Here is a 20,946-nt window from a genome sequence, read left to right as displayed (position 1 = left end):
CACTATAGCCCTTGATTATCAATTATTGCAATGGTTTTAGTGTCCTATACTGTGAAGACCGATACAAAATATTTGTTCAATATCTTTGCCATTTCCCTGATTCCCATTATTTATTCCCCAGTCTCATCCTCTAAGGGACAAACATTTACTTTAGCTACTCTCTTCCTTTTTATAGACCTGTAGAAACTCTTATTATCTGTTTTTATAGTTCTTGTTAGTTTACTTTCGTAATCTATCTTCTCTCGCTTTATTATTTTTTTAGTCGTCCTTTGCTGGTTTTTAAAGATTTCCCAATTCACTGGCCTCCCATTAATCTTGGCCACTTTGTATGCCATTGTTTTTAATTTGATACCACCCTTTACTTCCTTAGTTAGCCACGGATGGTTCTCCCTTCTCTTAAAGTCTTTCCTTCTCATTGGAATATATTTTTGTTGAGAGTTATGAAATATCTCCTTAAATGTCTGCCACTGCTTATCAACCATTCCACATTTTAATCTATTTTCCCAGTCCACTTTAGCCAACTCTGCCTCCATACCTTTGTAACCTCCTTTATTTAAGATCAGGACATTGGTTTGAGATCCAACTTTCTCACCCTCCAACTGAAGGCCAAATTCAACCATACTATGATCACTCTTTCTTAGAGGATCCTTTACTAGGAGGTCGTTTATTAATCCTGTCTCATTACACAGTACCAGATCTAAGATAACCTGCTCCCTGGTTGGTTCCACAACGTGTTCTTCAAGGAAACTATCCTGGATACACTCTATGAACTCTTCCTCAAGGCAATAGTTAGGAAGGACATTAGCTTGGATGATGTGGAATCTATATGGGTAGAGCTGCAGAACACCAAAGGGCAAAAAACGTTAGTGGGAGTTGTGTACAGACCTCCAAACAGTAGTAGTGATGTTGGGGAGGGTATCAAACAGGAAATTAGGGGTGCATGCAATAAAGGTGCAGCAGTTATAATGGGTGACTTTAATATGCACATAGATTGGGCGAGCCAAACTGGAGGCAATACGGTGGAGGAGGATTTCCTGGAGTGCATAAGGGATGGTTTTCTAGAACAATATGTCGAGAAACCAACTAGGGGGGAGGCCATCTTAGACTGGGTGTTGTGTAATGAGAGAGGATTAATTAGCAATCTCATTGTGCGAGGCCCCTTGAGGAAGAGTGACCATAATATGGTGGAATTCTGCATTAGGATGGAGAATGAAACTGTTAATTCAGAGACCGTGGTCCAGATCTTAAAGAAGGGTAACTTTGAAGGTATGAGGTGTGAATTGCCTAGGATAGGTTGGCGAATGATACTTAAGGGGTTGACTGTGGATGGGCAATGGCAGATATTTAGAGACCGCATGGATGAACTACAACAATTGTACATTCCTGTCTGGTGTAAAAATAAAAAAGGGAAGGTGGCTCAACCGTGGCTATCAAGGTAAATCAGGGATAGTATTAAAGCCAAGGAGGTGGCATACAAATTGGCCAGAAATAGCAGTGAACCCGGGGACTGGGAGAAATTTAGAACTCAGCAGAGGAGGACAAAGGGTTTGATTAGGGCAGGGAAAATGGAGTACGAGAAGAAGCTTGCAGGAAACATTAAGGCGGATTGCAAAAGTTTCTATAGGTATGTAAAGAGAAAAAGGTTAGTAAAGACAAACGTAGGTCCCCTGCAGTCAGAATCAGGGGAAGTCATAACTGGGAACAAAGAAATGGCAGACCAATTGAACAAGTACTTTGGTTCGGTATTCACTAAGGAGGACACCAACAACCTTCCGGATATAAAAGGGGTCAGAGGGTCTAGTAAGGAGGAGGAACTGACGGAAATCTTTATTGGTCGGGAAATTGTGTTGCGGAAATTGATGGGATTGAAGGCCGATAAATCCCCAGGGCCTGATGGACTGCATCCCAGAGTACTTAAGGAGGTGGCCTTGGAAATAGTGGATGCATTGACAGTCATTATCCAACATTCCATTGACTCTGGATCAGTTCCTATCGAGTGGAGGGTAGCCAATGTAACCCCACTTTTTAAAAAAGGAGGGAGAGAGAAAACAGGGAATTATAGACCGGTCAGCCTGACATCGGTCGTGGGTAAAATGATGGAATCAATTATTAAGGATGTCATAGCAGCACATTTGGAAAGAGGTGACATGATAGGTCCAAGTCAGCATGGATTTGTGAAAGGGAAATCATGCTTGACAAACCTTCTGGAATTTTTTGAGGATGTTTCCAGTAAAGTGGACAAGGGAGAACCAGTTGATGTGGTATATTTGGACTTTCAGAAGGCTTTCGACAAGGTCCCACACAAGAGATTAATGTGCAAAGTTCAAGCACATGGGATTGGGGGTAGTGTGCTGACGTGGATTGAGAACTGGTTGTCAGACAGGAAGCAAAGAGTCGGAGTAAATGGGTACTTTTCAGAATGGCAGGCAGTGACTAGTGGGGTACCGCAAGGTTCTGTGCTGGGGCCCCAGCTGTTTACACTGTATATTAATGATTTAGACGAGGGGATTAAATGTAGTATCTCCAAATTTGCGGATGACACTAAGTTAGGTGGCAGTGTGAGCTGCGAGGAGGATGCTATGAGGCTGCAGAGTGACTTGGATAGGTTAGGTGAGTGGGCAAATGCATGGCAGATGAAGTATAATGTGGATAAATGTGAGGCTATCCACTTTGGTGGTAAAAACAGAGAGACAGACTATTATCTGAATGGTGACAGATTAGGAAAAGGGGAGGTGCAATGAGACCTGGGTGTCATGGTACATCAGTCATTGAAGGTTGGCATGCAGGTACAGCAGGCGGTTAAGAAAGCAAATGGCATGTTGGCCTTCATAGCGAGGGGATTTGAGTACAGGGGCAGGGAGATGTTGCTACAGTTGTATAGGGCCTTGGTGAGGCCACACCTGGAGTATTGTGTACAGTTTTGGTCTCCTAACTTGAGGAAGGACATTCTTGCTATTGAGGGAGTGCAGCGAAGATTCATCAGACTGATTCCCGGGATGGTGGGACTGACCTATCAAGAAAGACTGGATCAACTGGGCTTGTATTCACTGGAGTTCAGAAGAATGAGAGGGGACCTCATAGAAACGTTTAAAATTCTGACGGGTTTAGACAGGTTAGATGCAGGAAGAATGTTCCCAATGTTGGGGAAGTCCAGAACCAGGGGTCACAGTCTAAGGATAAGGGGTAAGCCATTTAGGACCGAGATGAGGAGAAACTTCTTCACCCAGAGAGTGGTGAACCTGTGGAATTCTCTACCACAGAAAGTAGTTGAGGCGAATTCACTAAATATATTCAAAAGGGAGTTAGATGAAGTCCTTACTACTCGGGGGATCAAGGGGTATGGCGAGAAAGCAGGAATGGGGTACTGAAGTTGCATGTTCAGCCATGAACTCATTGAATGGCGGTGCAGGCTAGAAAGGCTGAATGGCCTACTCCTGCACCTATTTTCTATGTTTCTATGCTACCTTGGCCAATTTGATTTGTCCAATCAATATGAAGATTAAATTCGCCCATGATTATTGCCGTTCCTTTCTTACCAGCCTCCATGTTTTCTTGATTTATACTCCGTCTAATAATGTAGCTAGTTAGGGGGCCCATGGACTATGCCCACTTCTTTCCCTTATTATTTCTTATCTCCACCCAAACTGATTCTACATCTTGATCTTCCGAGCCAATATCATTTCTCACTACTGCACAATCCCATCCTTTATTATCAGAGCTATGACACCTTCTTTTCCCTTCTGATTATCCTTCTGAATTGTTAAATACACCTGAATATTCAGTTCCCAGCCTTGGTCATCTTGCAACTATGTCTCTGTAATGATTAACAGATCATACCAATTTATATCTATTTGTGCCGTCAACTCATCTATCTTGTTACAAATGCTGTGTGCATTCAGATAGAGCTTTTAATTTTTTTTTTAAACCACTTTTCCTTGCTTTGACCCCAATTTCTGATACACTCTTATTTTTATACATTCTGTCCCTTCCTGTCACACTGTGGTTATCATTTCCCCACACTGCTACCCTGCTCTATTGCCTTCTCCTTGCTCTTTGACTTTTTAAATTTCCGCTCACCTGAACTCTCATTCCCACTGTTTAGTTTAAAACCCTCTCTGTGGGAAACAGAAGCTGGCCTACAGCACCACTTCGCTGGAGGCATTCTCTATCGCTGGCAAATACAAAGCACTAAATAGCGTGGCAGGGTTGCAGTGTCTGAAGATGTATGTCCTGATGCCTATGGCTGAAGCAATGTCTCCCCACCACCCCCCCACCGCCGCGCCACCCCCCCCCCCATGCCGCACCTCCCCATACACTTAAAAATGGATGGTCAAACAGAGTAAAATCCAGACATAATCACTGTTGAAGAAACTGGTGTGTTTAATTGCTTCAGGTGATTAAGCCTTGATTTATCTCAAATGTGCAAACACACAAACTGACATGGAGCTTTGGACAAATAGTCTCATTTCTCAGTTCTTGATGGAAGTACCTCTTATTTTCAGCTAGTATGCATATTTATTATTACCATCACTTTTCTTGCACCAGATTCCTCATGTAATATTTAAAGCGATAATTTGCTCAGATTGCATTTTTTAATTTTTGCAACCGGGCTCTGTCAAGCTTCACATAAAATGATCGACACTTTAATTTATAGTACAGAAAGAGATTCTTTCAAAGACTGTAACTGCAAAGGCAGGGCTGGCAAAGAACCCTCATTGTTTATTGATTTGGCGAAACTTTCTCAGCAACTGTCAGGAACGACAGTAAATAAAATGACTTACAGACTGGACTGGTTTCAAATTCAAATTTACGGCTGTAGCCCCCATATCCTGCTGCCGTGCGAGCTCGTATCTGAAAGATGTACACTGTGGTGGGTTTCAGGCCATCGACAATAATCTCAGTCTCTTTGGATTTAATAATGGTGTAACTGGTCTCCTGGTCCTTGGAGATAATGGAATACAAAAGTGAACATTTTATGGGATGAACAGAAAGCCTGCATCTTGCCTGCCATTTCACATTGGTATTACAACTTGTCGAGTATTAGCAAAACATTATTCTAATTAGTGCACCAATAAAGCAACCCAGATTTTCCTTTCACTGGCTAGCATTTTTTCTGCATCCTTTGAAGCTAATTTTATCTTATGGAGAAATTAGGCCAGGTGACCAAAAGCTTGGTCAAAAAGGTAGGTTTTAAGGAGCGTCTTGAATGAGGAAAGAGAGGTAGAGAGGCGGGTTGGTTTAGACAGGAAGTTCCAGAGCTTAGGACCTAGGCAACAGAAGGCATGGCCACCAATGGTTGAGCAATTATAATCAGGGATGCTCAGAAGGGCAGAATTAAAGGAGTGCAGACATGTCAGGGGGTTGTGGGGCTGGAGGAGATTACAGAGACAGGGAGGGGTGAGGCCATGGAGGGATTTAAAAATAACAGCTAAAACTTATTTACCGTAGTCTAGGTGTGATAAAAACAAATAAATACTGGTTGAAAAGGTGTGTGAAAATAACTATTCAGTGCCAAAGTAGGTGGAACATATGAACACAGAAGGGGTGAAATTCATCTTCGACAGTAGCATGCAGTCAGAATCAGGTGAATTTATAACGGGGAACAGAGAAGTGGCAGACCAATTGAACAAATACTTTGGCTCTGTCTTCACGAAAAAAGACACGAATAACCTTCCGGAAATACTAGGGGACAGAGGATCTAGCGAGAAGGAAGAACTAAAGGAAATCCTTATTAGTCAGGAAATTGTGTTGGGGAAATTGATGCGATTGAAGGCCGATAAATCCCCAGGGCCTGATAGTCTGCATCCCAGAGTACTTAAGGAAGTGGCCCTAGAATTAGTGGATGCATTGGTGATCATTTTCCAACAGTCTATCGACTCTGGATCAGTTCCTATGGACTGGAGGGTAGTTAATGTAACACCACTTTTTAAAAAAGGAGGACGAATGAAAATAGGGAATTATAGATCGGTTAGCCTGACATCAGTAGTGGGGAAAATGTTGGAATCAATTATTAAAGATGAAATAGCAGCGCATTTGGAAAGCAGTGATAGGATCGGTCCAAGTCAGCATGGATTTATGAAAGGAAAATCATGCTTGACAAATCTTCTAGAATTTTTTGAGGATGTACCTAATAGAGCGGACAAGGGAGAACCAGTGGATGTGGTGTATTTGGACTTTCAAAAGGCTTTTGACAAGGTCCCACACAAGAGATTAGTACGCAAAATTAAAGTACATGGTATTGGAGGTAATCTATTGAAGTGGATAAAGAACTGGTTGGCAGACAGGAAGCAGAGAGTTGGGATAAACGGGTTCTTTTCAGAATGGCAGGCAGTGACTAGTGAGGTGCCGCAGAGTTCAGTGCTGGAACCCCAGCTATTTACAATATACATTAATGATTTAGATGAAGGAATTGAGTGTAATATCTCCAAGTTTGCAGATTACACTAAGCTGGGTGGCGGTGTGAGCTGTGAGGAGGATGCTAAGATGCTGCAGGGTGACTTGGACAGGTTAGGTGAGTGGGCAAATGCATGGCAGATGCAGTATAATGTGGATAAATGTGAGATTATCCACTTTGGTGGCAAAAACGTGAAGGCAGAATATTATCTGAATGGCAGCAGATTAGGAAAAGGGGAGGTGCAATGAGACCTGGGTGTCATGGTACATCAGTCATTGAATATTGGCATGCAGGTACAGCGGGCGCTGAAGAAGGCAAATGACATGTTGGCCTTCATAGCTAGGGGATTTGAGTATAGGAGCAGGGAGGTCTTACTGCAGTTGTGAGACCTCACCTGGAATATTGTGTTCAGTTTTGGTCTCCTAATCTGAGGAAGGACGTTCTTGCTATTGAGGGAGTGCAGCGAAGGTTCACCAGACTGATTCCCGGGATGGCAGGACTGACATATGAGGAGAGACTGGATCGACGAGGCCTGTATTCACTGGAGTTTAGAAGAATGAGAGGGGATCTCATAGAAACATATAAAATTCTGACGGGACTGGACAGGTTAGATGCAGGAAGAATATTCCCGATGTTGGGGAAGTCCAGAACCAGGGGTCACAGTCTAAGGATAAGGGGTAAGCCATTTAGGATTAAGATGAGGAGAAACTACTTCATTCAGAGTTGTGAACCTGTTGAATTCTCTACCTCAGAGAGTTTTTGATGCCAGTTCGTTAGATATATTCAAGAGGGAGTTAGATATGGCCCTTATGGCTAAAGGGATCAAGAGGTATGGAGAAAAAGCAGGAAAGGGGTACTGAGGTGAATGATCAGCCATGATCTTATTGAATGGTGGTGCAGGCTCGAAGAGCCGTATGGCCTACTCCTGCACCTATTTTCTATGTTTCTATGTTTCTATGTTTCTATGAAATGGGTGGTAGTGAATCGTTGCCTGTTTTACACTACTTCCGATTTCCTTTTCCATTCAACAATTTACATACAACTGTGATTTATAATCTTTCTTCTTTTAAAAGTGAAAATGCAACTGAAAAATAGAAGTATGACTTATGCATCAGATTTCACTCTAAATGACAGCCAATAATAGAAATAGTTTTCTCACATGTCTAGGTGTAGATTCTCCGTGCCAGTGTAGCATAGAACGATAGAACGTTCAGGCACAGTAGGAGGCCATTTGACCCATTGTGCCTCAGTCAACTCCTTCCTGACAGCCCTGAAAATATTTTCCCCTTCAAGTATTGACCCAATTCCCTATTGAAAGTTACTATTGAATCTGCTTCCACCAGCCTTTCAGGCAGTGCATTCCAGATCACAACAACTCGGTGTATAAAAAAAGTTTCCTCATTTCACCTCTGGTTCTTCTGCCAATGATCGTAAATCTGTGTCCTCTGGATAATTCATAAATGTTAATTTTTTTTGTGCTCAAGGTGAAGAACCTCACTCCTTCCATTTTTGGCACCCAATGTACACAACAAGCATTCCCAGGTCAGTACAAGATAAGTGCATGCAGAGTAAAATTCCCAGAATGGGGCAGATACCTTTGCTGCTGATAGTCAACCAGTAGATCACTGAGGATCCTGACAGCTCGCACAGAAAGGAGACTTTTATCCCATTGGCGTGAAGCAGATTTGCACCATGTCCCATGGGAGAAGGGATGATATTTTAACTCACTGCACCACCTACTTTAATGAGTAATTATTGCTCACTGATTGATGACATAGTTGAAGTTGAATATGCACGAAAGCAGCTGTTTCAAAGATCAATACAAATGCAAAGCTAGAGAATAGATGTTTTTATCTGCAGCAGTCATAAGGCAGGCTTGAATTTTATCAAAAACAAAGTCATTGGCCTCGATATGAATCTCTCAAGACGAGTGAGAAAGGGTCGGGTGGGGGGGGGGGGCGGTTGCAGGGGTGGAATATGGGGAATGTATCTCCAACCTACCATGCAAGCACATGCCACCATTTTCACGGCGGCAGGTGTCAAAAGAACATAAGAAATAGGGACAGGTGTAGGCCATACGGCCCCTCGAGCCTGCTCAGCCATTCAATAAGATCATGGCTGATCTGATCATGGACTCAGCTCCACTTCCCTGCCCACTCCCCATAACCCCTTATTAATTAAGAAACTCTCTGCATCCACCTTGTCAAGCCCCCTCATAATCTGATACGTTTCGATAAGATCACCTCTCATTCTTCTGAATTCCAATGAGTAGAGGCACAACCCTTACTCAACCTTTCCTCATAAGTCAACCCCTCATCACCGGAATCAACCTAATGAACCTTCTCTGAACTGCCTCCAAAACAAGTATATCCTTTCGTAACTATGGAAACCAAAACTGCACAGCAGTATTCCAGGTGTGGCTTCACCAATAACCTGTATAGCTGTAGCAAGACATCCCTGCTTTTATACTCCATCTCCTTTGCAATAAAGGCCAAGATTCCATTGGCCTTTCTGATCACTTGCTATACCTGCATACTATCCTTTTGTGTTTCATGCACAAGTACTCCCAGGTCCCGCTGTGCTGCAGCACTTTGCAATCTTTCTCCATTTAAATAATAACTTGCTCTTTGATTTTTTTTTCTGCCAAAGTGCATGACCTCACACTTTCCAACATTATACTCCATCTGCCAAATCTTTGCCTCCTCATTTAGCCTGTCTATGTCCTTTTGTAGATTTTTTGTATCCTCCTCACATATTGCTTTTCCTCCCACCTTTGTATCATCAGCAAACTTGGCTATGTTACACTCAGTCGTTTCTTCCAAGTTGTTAATATAGATTGTAAATAGTTGGGGTCCCAGCACTGATCCCTGCAGCACCCCACTAGTTACTGGTTGCCAACCAGAGAATGAACCATTTATCCCGACTCTCTGTTTTCCAGAAGGCATTTGATAAGGTGTCATGGTGTGGAGAGGCGGGACCCTTCATTAACATATTTAACTCAGGCTCCCACAGTGTAAATGGGAGCCTGATTTAAATTTAACAATTGCCGTGTGGGTTTCCTAGGACTCGGGAAATCCGACAGTAAAAGAGAGGCGGGAGCCTCAGGCTCAAAAAGGTAAGTGCTCTTTTGCAACACTCCTTGTGGGCCAAGAGAAGCAGGAGTGCTCCCTCCGGCCCCACAAGGAAGCGTATAACTTCCCATCTACTGATCACGGACTCTCTCTCTCTCTTGCCACTATCACAGACCTCCCCTGCAAGCACCAACATTTGCTCCAAGCTGTGATTCCACTTTCCCTCCCCAAGCCTGATCTCAGGCCTTCCCCCTTCCGATTGCCTCTCTTTCCCCCCAAGCCCCAATCTATGACCATCCCCCCTCCTAGTTTCCTCTCTCTTCCCCCCCCATTCCCCAAGTCCTGATCTCTGGCTTTAACCTCTCCCGATTGCCGGGGACCATCCCCAAGAGTCCCCGGCTGCAGCTTCCTGCCGTTGGTTTCCTGCGGTACAGCTGGCCAACATGTCAATTTGACTGGTTGGCAGGCGGGAAACGGAAGAAAAACATTATAATGAGGTCCTGCCGGTTCAGGTCTCCGGCCTTGACGCGTTCCCCGGCCATTTATGTAACTCCCCTGCAACCTCCCCACCTCTTCGTAAATATTGCAGCCATTGACTTCAGGATCCATTCAGCCTTTAGAAATGAAAAGGAGCCAGGATCATCTCAGTAACAATGTAAGATCCCAAATTAGTCAGCTAATCAGTCAAATATTGTTAAGATCTTTGATTTCTGCTCATTTGCACCATTTAAAGTTGTTTTTACAGCAGAAACCTTAGTGTTTGCTGATATCATTCTGTTTGCATGGTTAGCAAGAATTTTTATTCCCTCTTCACACATAAAACAAACCAGAAATGGCAGAAGGAATGTTCGGGGTTGTTACAGTTCCTATGGCTGGAAATTTTTAGATGTTAAGAAATTAAAAATCTTGTGATCATCTTGCACTTGTGCCATTATTGCTGTCAGAATCCGTACCAATGCTTATGAACAAATGAATTTATAACTATGCCTGCAAACCAATAATTCAGTAACAGTGATTAGCAATTAGTGAACCAACACTAGTGTTTATCAAAAAAACTTAGACCTGTATTTATCAATGAAAATAATACACAACCAAAGAGCAAAAATGAAGAACAAGGTTTGTTTATTAGTTAGTTTATACCTTTTCAAAATACTTGATCTCATACTCCAGTATGATGCCATTGGGCCGGTTTGGCTCCTGCCAGGACAAGGAGATGCTATTTTTGGCTATCACCTTCTTTTTCACAACACTAATTGGCGAAGGTGCTATGAAAACAAAAGTACAGGAAAGCATATTACTGACCTGCTGTTAAGAAGAAAATAACAACACTTGCTTTTTGACAGTTTTCCAATTCATCATCTTCCCACTTCAGCCGAACAGTTTAATATATTTAGTATATTAAAAGATCATTGGTATTCTGCTCTTTGTGTTGAGAGCAAAAAATAATTTGTTGCCATGTCTGTAGCTTGTATTATCTGGACAAGGTTGTATATATCCTCAAAATATAATGAAAAAGGTCTTGTAACAATTCTTTTGGTATGATAGTGTAACATCTAGAGTATGGTAATCGAAAGTAAGCTAAAATGCCCCAATACTCAGGCTCGTAACCTTTACCTTGCTGAGTGCAAGTGCACCCCAACGTAAATAATGTATTTTCACCTTAAAAGATGCACGTGTTGCACAAGATATAATGAGAGATGTTTGGTCTCACACTTGGTTCAAGTGAAAATGTATTTTTTGCTCTATACAAACCCTTTAGAATATATGTTCACTTAATAAAGGCTTTTTCACTGAAGAATAAATTTGATTCAAAAATGCTTTTTCTTCTTTCCTTTCTGAATTCATGGCATAAAACTGTGATTCTTTTATTAGAACACATTTTTCCCCCTTTCAATTCCAGTAACAGAAAAGAGTCTGGAACTATCTTTAGCAAACCAATGGCTTGGTGCATGAGCGTACTTCATGGTTCTGCACTAAGCTGTGCAGATCAGCAAAGTTGCAGGTTTGTTTCCTGATTTGTGCTGAGCTATGGATTGGGCCCTGGAGATAGCCTCAATGGCTGGGAAATTGCATTGTGCTCCGTTTGGGGGCGGTAACATCCACAAGGCAGGACTTTCTGCATTAAGCGCAGAAGTCCCGCCCCCACTTGCGAAATTGGGGTTACCGCTCCAGAGAGGAAATGAAGCTCAAAAAAATGCACTCCACTTCTCTGGGGTGCTAATGGGGCGGGAGTGAAGTAAGCAGGGCACAGCATTACATACTGCCACGTAGGAGGGACCCTTCCCTTCATTAAATGGAGGACCAAGCTGCAGGCTCTGCGGGGCTCTACCTGGACCACTGGGGAGCGGGATGCCATGACATCAGCCCAGCACTCAAGCGGAGTGTCGGGCTGCCAGATCGCGACACGGACCTCGTGTTCAAGGAGGTTCAATGCACTCTTTCCAGCAGGTGCTCCAATCAGAAGCAGAATATCACCTGACTTATTTCCCCCACCCTGCTCCCTAGTTGTGAGCAGCTGACATCAGCACATACCAGAGACTGATGCTGCAGGAGCCTTTGTTCTGTATTGCTCAGCTCCACATCACACAATGCATTTGCCAACAGAGCTTCAGTTCAGCTCAGAACTTGTTCTTAACAGGAATTGATTAGCCAATAACAATTCTAACATGTAGTGAGCATAATACTTCCAGTGATTGGAGTCGAGGAAAGCAGATGTTTAATCTGCCCTTAAGTTTTCATTATTTAATGATTGTTTGCATTATCTAGTGAGATTATTTCCATTAAAGACTCACTATCTCTTCTTTGTTCCCGCTACAATTTTTCAGGTGAGGCAATAAAATCTTTCAGTTTTCTTTTTGAGAAGGTTAATAAAATTTCATCACAGGACTCACGAGACTGATGATGAATTACACAGTCATAAACCTGCTATATTCGGAGCAGGAAACTGGACACTGCAGGTTAATGGAGGAATTCTAAAATATTACCCATTTGAAATACTCCTTGATTTTAAGTGTAAAAATGTTACTCTAATATAAAGATCAATTAAACAATTTCAGTTGATCCCATTGGTATTGTTGTGCAAGATATTTTTGTGCATCAACTGTGTTTGTGTTACAATGTGTTGTATAAGTGAGTTAGCTTCAGCAGTGGGGATTTTTCCTTCTCTAACAGTATGTAATTTGAGCTAGAAGTGCAACCTTCTCATGTTAAGGTTCACAGCTGAAGGTCTTGCAATGCAATCCCTGTGACACAAAACAATATAGTAAAAAGCAGTGCTTAGAGGTCACTAATATATACTGTTCAAGGGCAATGCTGCTGTTTAATGTCACTTCAAAAGCAACAAAGGCAAGAATTTTGGACCTTTCCTTGCAGCTAGTACTGGCATATTCTTTGTTGCATTGTAGAAGGTGAAAAGGGGATAAGAAAGTATTCGCAAGATCACAAGACAAACACAGATGAGGAAGGTCATTTAGCATATCTTAGTTCATCCAGTCAGAGAGAGAAACCTACAGTCCCCACCCCTCTTAAAAAGGTACAGAGGTTCATTTCAGTTTCAGTATACAACTGCATTTTCTAATCCAAGGCTTTCGTTGACTAATTACAATTAGCAGCCAGCAATCTCCAACAGAATTATGTGGTCCTTGAAGCTATTTTAATTCTAACATCCTGTGCCCACTAAATAAATTCATTCTCACAAGGGGATGTGCTGTGGTGTTGCTCACACTGTTTTACATTGGCAGGTGTTCTATCATCTAACACACAATTTTATTATGCAATAGATTTGTGCAGTGCTCCTGGTGAAAAGTAAAAAGATTATAACCGGGTATAGGGCAGGTTTAGGTAGTTTGCCCAATTTACAACCGTCCGATTTCATGCTCCATTGAAGTCAATGGCGTGTACAATTGGACGAGGTGTAAATCGAGCAGCCGACCTGAGTGCTCTCATCGGGGGGGTTTAGGTTAAAATTGGGGCTTTTTTCTGGACTCTCATAAGCAGTGCCTCCTCTCTCATCTGTATCTCTTACCATTTTAAAGCCCAGACTACACAGTAAGATTGAACCAGGATGGAACTGGGTTCTGGGATCATGTAGAAGAAACTGATCTGGCAAGTAATTGATTACATACAAATGAGAGAGGAAGCTGGCGACTGGCAGCTCAGGCAGGGAAGGAGTGGTGACAGAGAATGGTGAAACTTGATGTTTGCATGTGGGAGGCAGTGGGAGAAGGAGCTGGGGCTTGAGAGGAAGTTGAGGTGGATGTCTGAAAATATTCACTCGAGTAGGATGTGAAAAACCTGACATCTGGGGCTTGGGGACACCCATTAGAGTTTGGCCACAGGATCATAAGAGACTAAGATGGGATCCTGAGACCATTCAATCTGTAGAGATTGAAGCTTCTAGGGGTTGGAGTCTGTCAGTACTCCATTGGTGTACTGGGAGCACTTGTGATAATTTGGGAGCACTGAGGGGTGGGAAGGGGGTGCTAGGATACTGAGGTGTAGGTGCACTTCGGGCATACTATGTTCTGGAAGCACTCATGGGATGTGGAAATATCTAGTAAGAGATCTGGGAGCATTGGAACATAAGGAACTGGGAACAACAGTTGGGTGTGGGAGTATTAATGGAGCCTCACAGCATCAGGGGAGTGTGGTATGTAGCATTCAATAAACCTGGTATTTGGGAACGAGAGGGTGTGGAGCTTGTCCACAACTTGGGCGGGGAAGGAGGCAGAGAAACACTAGAGCTGCTCTTCAGCATAGAAAATGTCCATGCCTGTGGCTGCCTAGGAGAACAGATACCAGCTGTGGGCACACTGGGGTAATGGAAAGCAGCTGGGTCAACACGGGAGCGTACTTCATGGAGAAGGACACCCACATACACATTAAGCCATTTATCCTTCTGTAAGGGAGAAATGTTGAAATCTGGGAGACTTAGTAGCGCCAGCGAGCTCCAACATCTGCTGAGCTCCAAAATATACTGGAAGGCAGCCTAGCTGAACACTGCAAGCTCCGGAAAGGAACAAAATTCAAACTCCAGGCCACCAACAGGTTGGCCTCTAGGGGAAAAAAATATATTGGGATGAATTTTTAACAGGACTTGGACAATTTAATGGGTCAGTTAAAATTTTTTTTGGAACAATTGAAGTTTCCAATGGATTTGTATTTAGTTAACCAGCTCAGGAAATGACACGTCAACCAGAAGATATCAGGACAAAATGCTGACTGATCTGGTGGTTCATACCTGATAGTGATGTACATTTCCCAAGCATCACGATTCCACATTATGTGCAAGACTATTAATTAGAGAGATTAAACACTTGACAACATTTTTTTTCTCTGCATAAATCAACATTGTGCCATGAAAAGCCATAATGGAATAATTTTATTAAATGCTGCAGGTATGACTTATATTCTATTCACAACATTTAGATTTACAGTTGCACATAATAACCTGAAGTGACACTATGCTGCGTCGAGAGATAAGCAAAGTTTTTAGAGATTACTCTAACCCTAACTTAGAATCCATTAATACATCATAATATTTGGCTATGGAGAGAAATTTTGTCAATTAAAGCTAGATATCTTACATTTTAAAAATGTAAGATGAATTATCGCATCTTATTCATGTTGAAGCTTAGTCAGAATTTGTGTCTGAGTACTTGGAGGCACCACCTCCTGTTCATGAATCTCCCTACTTTATATTTCAGGCTTGTTTTCCAAATGGACAAAATTAGTCATTTTCTTTAGAGGCTGAGGCCCCGATTTTAAAGGGCGGGAGAGGGGCTTGGGGAGTGGGTGGGCCCTGAAGTGGTTAGTGTACCAGAGAGTCCAGGGATATGGATGCCAGGCCGATATTAATGTTGGGCCTCATTTGTATAAATTTTCCTGGAGTCGCACCCGAATCTGGCCAGATCCACTAGCTGGCCGGTGGGCTGGAATTCAACAGCATGAGGCCACCACCAGGCACTCAAGAGAACGTTCCCCAGCCATCAGTTGATGAGGGGAGGGGCAGCTCTTGAAGCGATCAGGGGAAGCCCAAGAGAACGAAGATCTAAGGCTTTCTTGTGAGGCCTTAAGAGGTACTCCTGCTCCTCTTGGGCCTACAAGGAAACTTAAAATTAAATGTCAAATTTACCTGTCAGTCCTCTTCTGGTCCTTGATATATTTGGCCTGACAGGGATGCCGTCACTGCTCTCTCATTCAGGTCTTCAACTAAAATTGCTGATCGGGTCCCCAGGGCATTGTTATGTATGTAAAGATTATAACTTTGTAAGACTTGCCACCAGAGGGCGCACCTGTTGGAGATCCAAGGGTCAACTGCACACCTCATGCAAGCGAGTATAAAAGGTTATCTGCCATGCTACTTTGGCACTCTGGAGTTTTATTAAAGATACTAAGGTCACATCAGTTTAAGCTCACAGTACTCAGTCTTGTGGAGTTATTCTAAACATAACAATTGGTGACGAGTAACCGATCACGAACTTTCACATGGTTATGACTGCCGTAGGTATTCTTGAGTGATTTGTAGGGGGTGATGATTGGGAAGCCTTCTTTGAACATCTCGACCAGTACTTTGTGGCCAACAAGCTGGATGCGGATGATAAAGCGATCAAACGCAGGGCGATTCATCTCATCGTTTGTGGGTCTACAACATACGGCCTCATCAAGCATCTGCTAGCACCGATGAAACCAACAGAAAAGACATATGCAGAGTGTGTACGCTGGTTCGGGAACACCTCAAGCCGAAAGAGAGCATTTTAATGGCGTATTGCTTCTATACACACCATCGCTCCGAGGGCCAGGACATGGAGAGTTATGTCGCTGGCCTAAGACATCTTGTGGGACCTTGCGATTTTGCTGGATATTTGGGGGAAATGCTGCGGGACTTTTTCGTGCTTGGAATCGGCCACGATTCTTTGCAAGTTGCTGTCTGCCGAATCCCCAGACCTGAACAAGGCATTCACAATAGCCCAGGCTTTCATGTCCACGAACGATAATAGTAAACTGATATCTTCTCAGCGTTGAAGCTCACCGGCAAGTACTGTGCATAAAATAACGCTGTTAGCAGGCAGAACTGTACATGGCAGGGCCTACATGTCTGCAGCTGCAAGACCTAGGATGACTCAGAGTCTGCCGTGGGGCGTGAATGCGAAACCATTAACACCATGTTGGCGCTGCGGGGGGTAATCATCGAGCCCATCAATGTTGATTCAAGCACTACGTGTGCAAAGGCTGCGAAACAAAGGGGCACCTCCAGCGAATCTGCAAGCGTGCTGAGACTCACCACGTGGCAGAGTCGGCAGAAGATGATCGATCCGAAGCGAATCACGCAGAACGAGTAAGAGAAGCAACTCAACCTGAGGCCGAGGAAGAAGTGTATGGGGTACACACCTTCACCACCAAGAGCCCTCCTATAATGCTGAAAGTCAAATTAAATGGCATTCCAGTTTCCATGGTGTTGGGCACAGGGGCGAGTCAGTCAATTATGAGCCAGAAGGCTTTTGAAAACTGTGGGGCACAAAGTACAAAGGCCCAAACTGAGCCTGAATTATACAAAGCTGAATTACACCAAAGAGCTCATACCAGTCATTGGTAGTGCAGCAGTGAAAGTATCGTACGATGGAGCTGTGCATGACTTATCACTGTGGATTGTACCAGGCGATGGCCCAACATTGTTCAGCAGAAGCTGGCTAGAAAAGATTCGATGGAACTGGGATGACATCAAAGCACTATCTTCGATGGATGACGCCTCATGCGCTCAAGTGCTGAGCAAATTTCCGTTACTATTTGAACCAGGCATCAGCAACTTCACAGGCGCCAAGGTGCAGATCCATCTAGTTCCCAATGCAAGGCCCGTTCATCACAGGGTTCAAGTGGTTCCATATATGATGAGGGAGAAAGTCGAGATCGAACTGGACAGACTTCAACGAGAGGGAATCATATCGCCAATTGAGATCAACAAGTGGGCCAGGTGTTCCAATTGTTCCGATGTTGAAAAGCAATGGCACGGTCAGAATCTGCAGAGACTACCAGGAAATGATCAAGCGAGTCTCGTTATAAGACCAGTATCCACTGCACAAGGAGGATGACCTGTTTGCAATGTTAGCAGGGGGGGAAGTCATTCACCAAATTGGATCTAACCTCCACTTACATGACACAGGAGATGGCTGAATCTTCCAAAAGATTGATGTGCATCAACACGCATAAAGGACTGTTTATATACCACAGATGCCCTTTTGGGATTCACTCGGCTGCTGCCATTTTTCAGACGAACATGGAGAGTCTGCTGAACTCGGTTTCGTGCACCATTGTGCTTCAAGACGACATCCTGATCGCCGGTTGTGACACCACCGAACACCTGCACAACCTGGAAGAGGTTCTAAGTCGGCTAGACAGAGTGGGACTCAAGCGGAAACGCTCAAAGTGTGTTTTCCTGGCGCCAGAGGTCAAATGTTTGGGGAGAAAGATTGCGGCAGACGGCATCAGACCCATGGAGTCAAAGACAGAAGCCATTAAGAATGCACCCAGACCACAGAATGTGACGGAGCTGCGTTCGTTCCTGGGACTCCTCAACTATTTTGGTAACCTTCTACCCGGGTTGAGCACTTTGCTGGAACCATTGCACATGTTGCTACGTAAGGGTGACGACTGGGTTTGGGTAAATCTCAAGAGACAGCCGTCGATAAGGCCAGAAACCTGCTATGTTCTAACAAGTTACTTGTATTGTATGACCCGTGCAAATGTTTAGTGCTAGCTTGTGATGCATCTTCGTACGGGGTCGGGTGTGTGTTACAGCAAACCAATGTATCAGGCAAACAGCAACCGGTTGCATATGCATCTCGAAGTCTATCTAAGGCTGAAAGAGCCTACAGTATGATTGAGAAAGAGGCATTAGCATGCATATACTGGGTTAAGAAAATGCAGCAATACCTATTTGGACTCCGGTTCGAGCTTGAAACCGACCACAAACCATTCATTTCGCTCTTTTCAGAAAGCAAAGGTATAAACACCAATGCATCCAAAGATGGGCACTAACATTATCCGCTTAAGATTATGTTATCTGCTACAGACCAGGCACTGAGAACTGTGCTAATGCCCTCAGTCGGCTACCATTGCCCACCACCGGGGTGGAAATGGTGCAACCTGCAGACTTGCTTCTGGTCATGGATGTTTTTGAGAGCAAGGGGCCACCCGTCACTGCTCGCCAGATCAGGACCTGGACTAGCCTGGAACATGTGCTATCACTAGTAAAAAGTTGCGTCCTCAGTGGGAGCTGGTCGACTGTTCCTGGGGAAATGCAAGATGAAATTAAGCCGTTTCACCGACGTAAAGATGAAATGTCCATCCAGTTGGATTGTCTCTTATGGGGTAATCATGTGGTTTTGCCAAAAAAAGGCAGGGAAACATTTATATGCAACCAACAGAGTACCCATCCAGGCATAGTCATGATGAAGGCTATCGCCAGGTCACATGTTTGGTGGCCCAGCATTGACTCAAATTTGAAGTCATGCGTACACCAATGTAATACTTGCTCACAGTTGAGCAATGCACCAAGGGAGCTCCACTGAGTCTGTCGTCATGGCCCTCCAAAACGTAGTACAGGATCTACGTAGATTTCACTGGCCTCTTTCTAGGAAAGATGTTCTTAGTAGTGGACGCTTACTCTAAATGGATTGAATGTGTAATCATGTCATCCTGCACGTCCACTGCCACCATTGAAAGCCTCCGGGCCATGTTCGCCACCCATGGCTTGCCCGACATCCTTGTCAGTGACAATGGACCGTGTTTCACCAGCTCGGAATTCAACGAGTTCATGACCCGCAATGGCATTAAGCATGTCAGGTCTGCCCCATTTAAGCCCGCATCCAATGGTCAAGCGGAATGGGCAGTCCAAACTATCAAGCAGAGCTTGAAACGCGTGATGGACGGCTTCCTGCAGACCTGTTAATCTCGGGTTCTGCTCAGCTACCGGACACGACCCCACTCGCTTACCGGGATTCCCCCCGCGGAATTGTTAATGAGGAGAGCACTCAAAATCAAGCTCTCCTTAATCCACCCGAATCCGAATGATCATGTGAAAACCCAGCGTCACCGGCAAAACAATTGCGCGGCTGTATCGCGTGACATTGATGTAAACGACACTGTGTTTGTCCTGAATTACGGTCATGGTTCCAAATGGGTTGCTGGCACTGTCTTGTCCAAGAAGGGAAATAGTGTGTTCATTGTCAAACTATGTAATGGACAAACGTGCAGAAAGCATTTGGATCAGACCAAATTGCGATTCACTGACAACCAGGAACAACTTGAAGAGGACATCACCATCATCGATCCACCAACACACACCCAACCAGCAATCGACCTCGTCGTCAATCAAGAGGATGAATCCACCATGCCCAACAGTCCGGTCAGACCAGCCGCGCTGCAGTGCAGCAATGGCCCGACCAACTCACTCTTGCCAAGGTTCAAACTCAGGCATTCAACCAGGGAGCAAAGGGCCCCGGACCGCCTCAACTTGTAAATAACAAGTTAACAATCTTGCATCAAAGACCTTGGTGGGGAGTGATGTTATGTATGTAAACATTATAACTGTGGAAGACTTGCCACCAGAGGGCGCACCTGTTGGAGACCCAAGGGTCACCTGGACACCTCATGCAAGCGAGTATAAAAGGTTGTATGCCATGCTGCTTAGGCACTCTGGGGTTTTATTAAAGAGACTAAGGTCACATCAGTTTAAGCTCACAGTACTCAGTCTTGTGGAATTATCCCAAACATAACAGACATCATGGACTTGATCTTCATATTTAAAAAAAGAGACTGCTTTCTTCCTACGTGCTCGCCTACTCAAAAGAGCAGGTTAAGATTGGGATAAGGCTGGAAGGCAGCGGGATCAGTGGGAGTAAGTGACTGGCCTCAATTTAACTGCTCCCTGCCAGGTGGGGGAGTTAAAATCAGGGGCTGCATTTCTACTTACTAATTTAAACAAGGTGTTAAGGAGTCACAGTCGATCTAATCTGTAGCATCCCCCTTACAGAGGGAACCAAGATCTTTACAAGAATTCAAAAAGGAACACATTAAAATGACAAGTCCTGTTGAGATATCTTCAAACAGAACATTGTGAAATATTATTTACAGCAGAAAACACAACAGATGAGAGTTGAGTCTGAAGAGGTAATTCGAACACACTTAAACTAGATTAGATCTGAAAAATTTGGAGAAACTTAGCTCAATTCTGACATGATGTGTTTGTCCCTTTAAAAATGGCAGTGAAACTGCACAGAAAGATACTTATTCCCATGGACGTCTTTTACATTGACTGGAGGGGCGAACAATCTTAAGTTATTGCTCATTCGATTCACTCCACATGATATCAAGAAACGGTTGAGCGCACTAACTGTTGTCCGCAGCAACAACATAGAAAATAGGTGCAGGAGTAGGCCATTCGGCCCTTCGAGCCTGCACCGCCATTCAATGAATTCATGGCTG

General features: G+C 43.9%; 1 protein-coding gene across 2 annotated transcripts in view; it reads right to left on the bottom strand.

Annotated features, from left to right (window-relative positions):
• LOC139268281 (ephrin type-A receptor 5-like) overlaps window positions 1-20,946 on the bottom strand; it is a 460,418-nt gene that overhangs the window by 96,528 nt on the left and 342,944 nt on the right. For both annotated transcript variants that reach the window (XM_070886335.1, XM_070886343.1), the window contains exons 6-7: window positions 10,606-10,730; window positions 4,782-4,941 (exon numbers count right to left, since the gene is read on the bottom strand). In XM_070886335.1, coding sequence (XP_070742436.1) covers window positions 4,782-4,941; window positions 10,606-10,730 — 285 coding nt within the window. The remainder of the gene's footprint in view (window positions 1-4,781; window positions 4,942-10,605; window positions 10,731-20,946) is intronic.

The sequence above is a fragment of the Pristiophorus japonicus genome, chromosome 1 (assembly GCF_044704955.1).
Source record: "Pristiophorus japonicus isolate sPriJap1 chromosome 1, sPriJap1.hap1, whole genome shotgun sequence".
NCBI lineage: Eukaryota > Metazoa > Chordata > Chondrichthyes > Pristiophoridae > Pristiophorus > Pristiophorus japonicus.
This window is presented reverse-complemented; position numbering and strand designations above follow the sequence as displayed.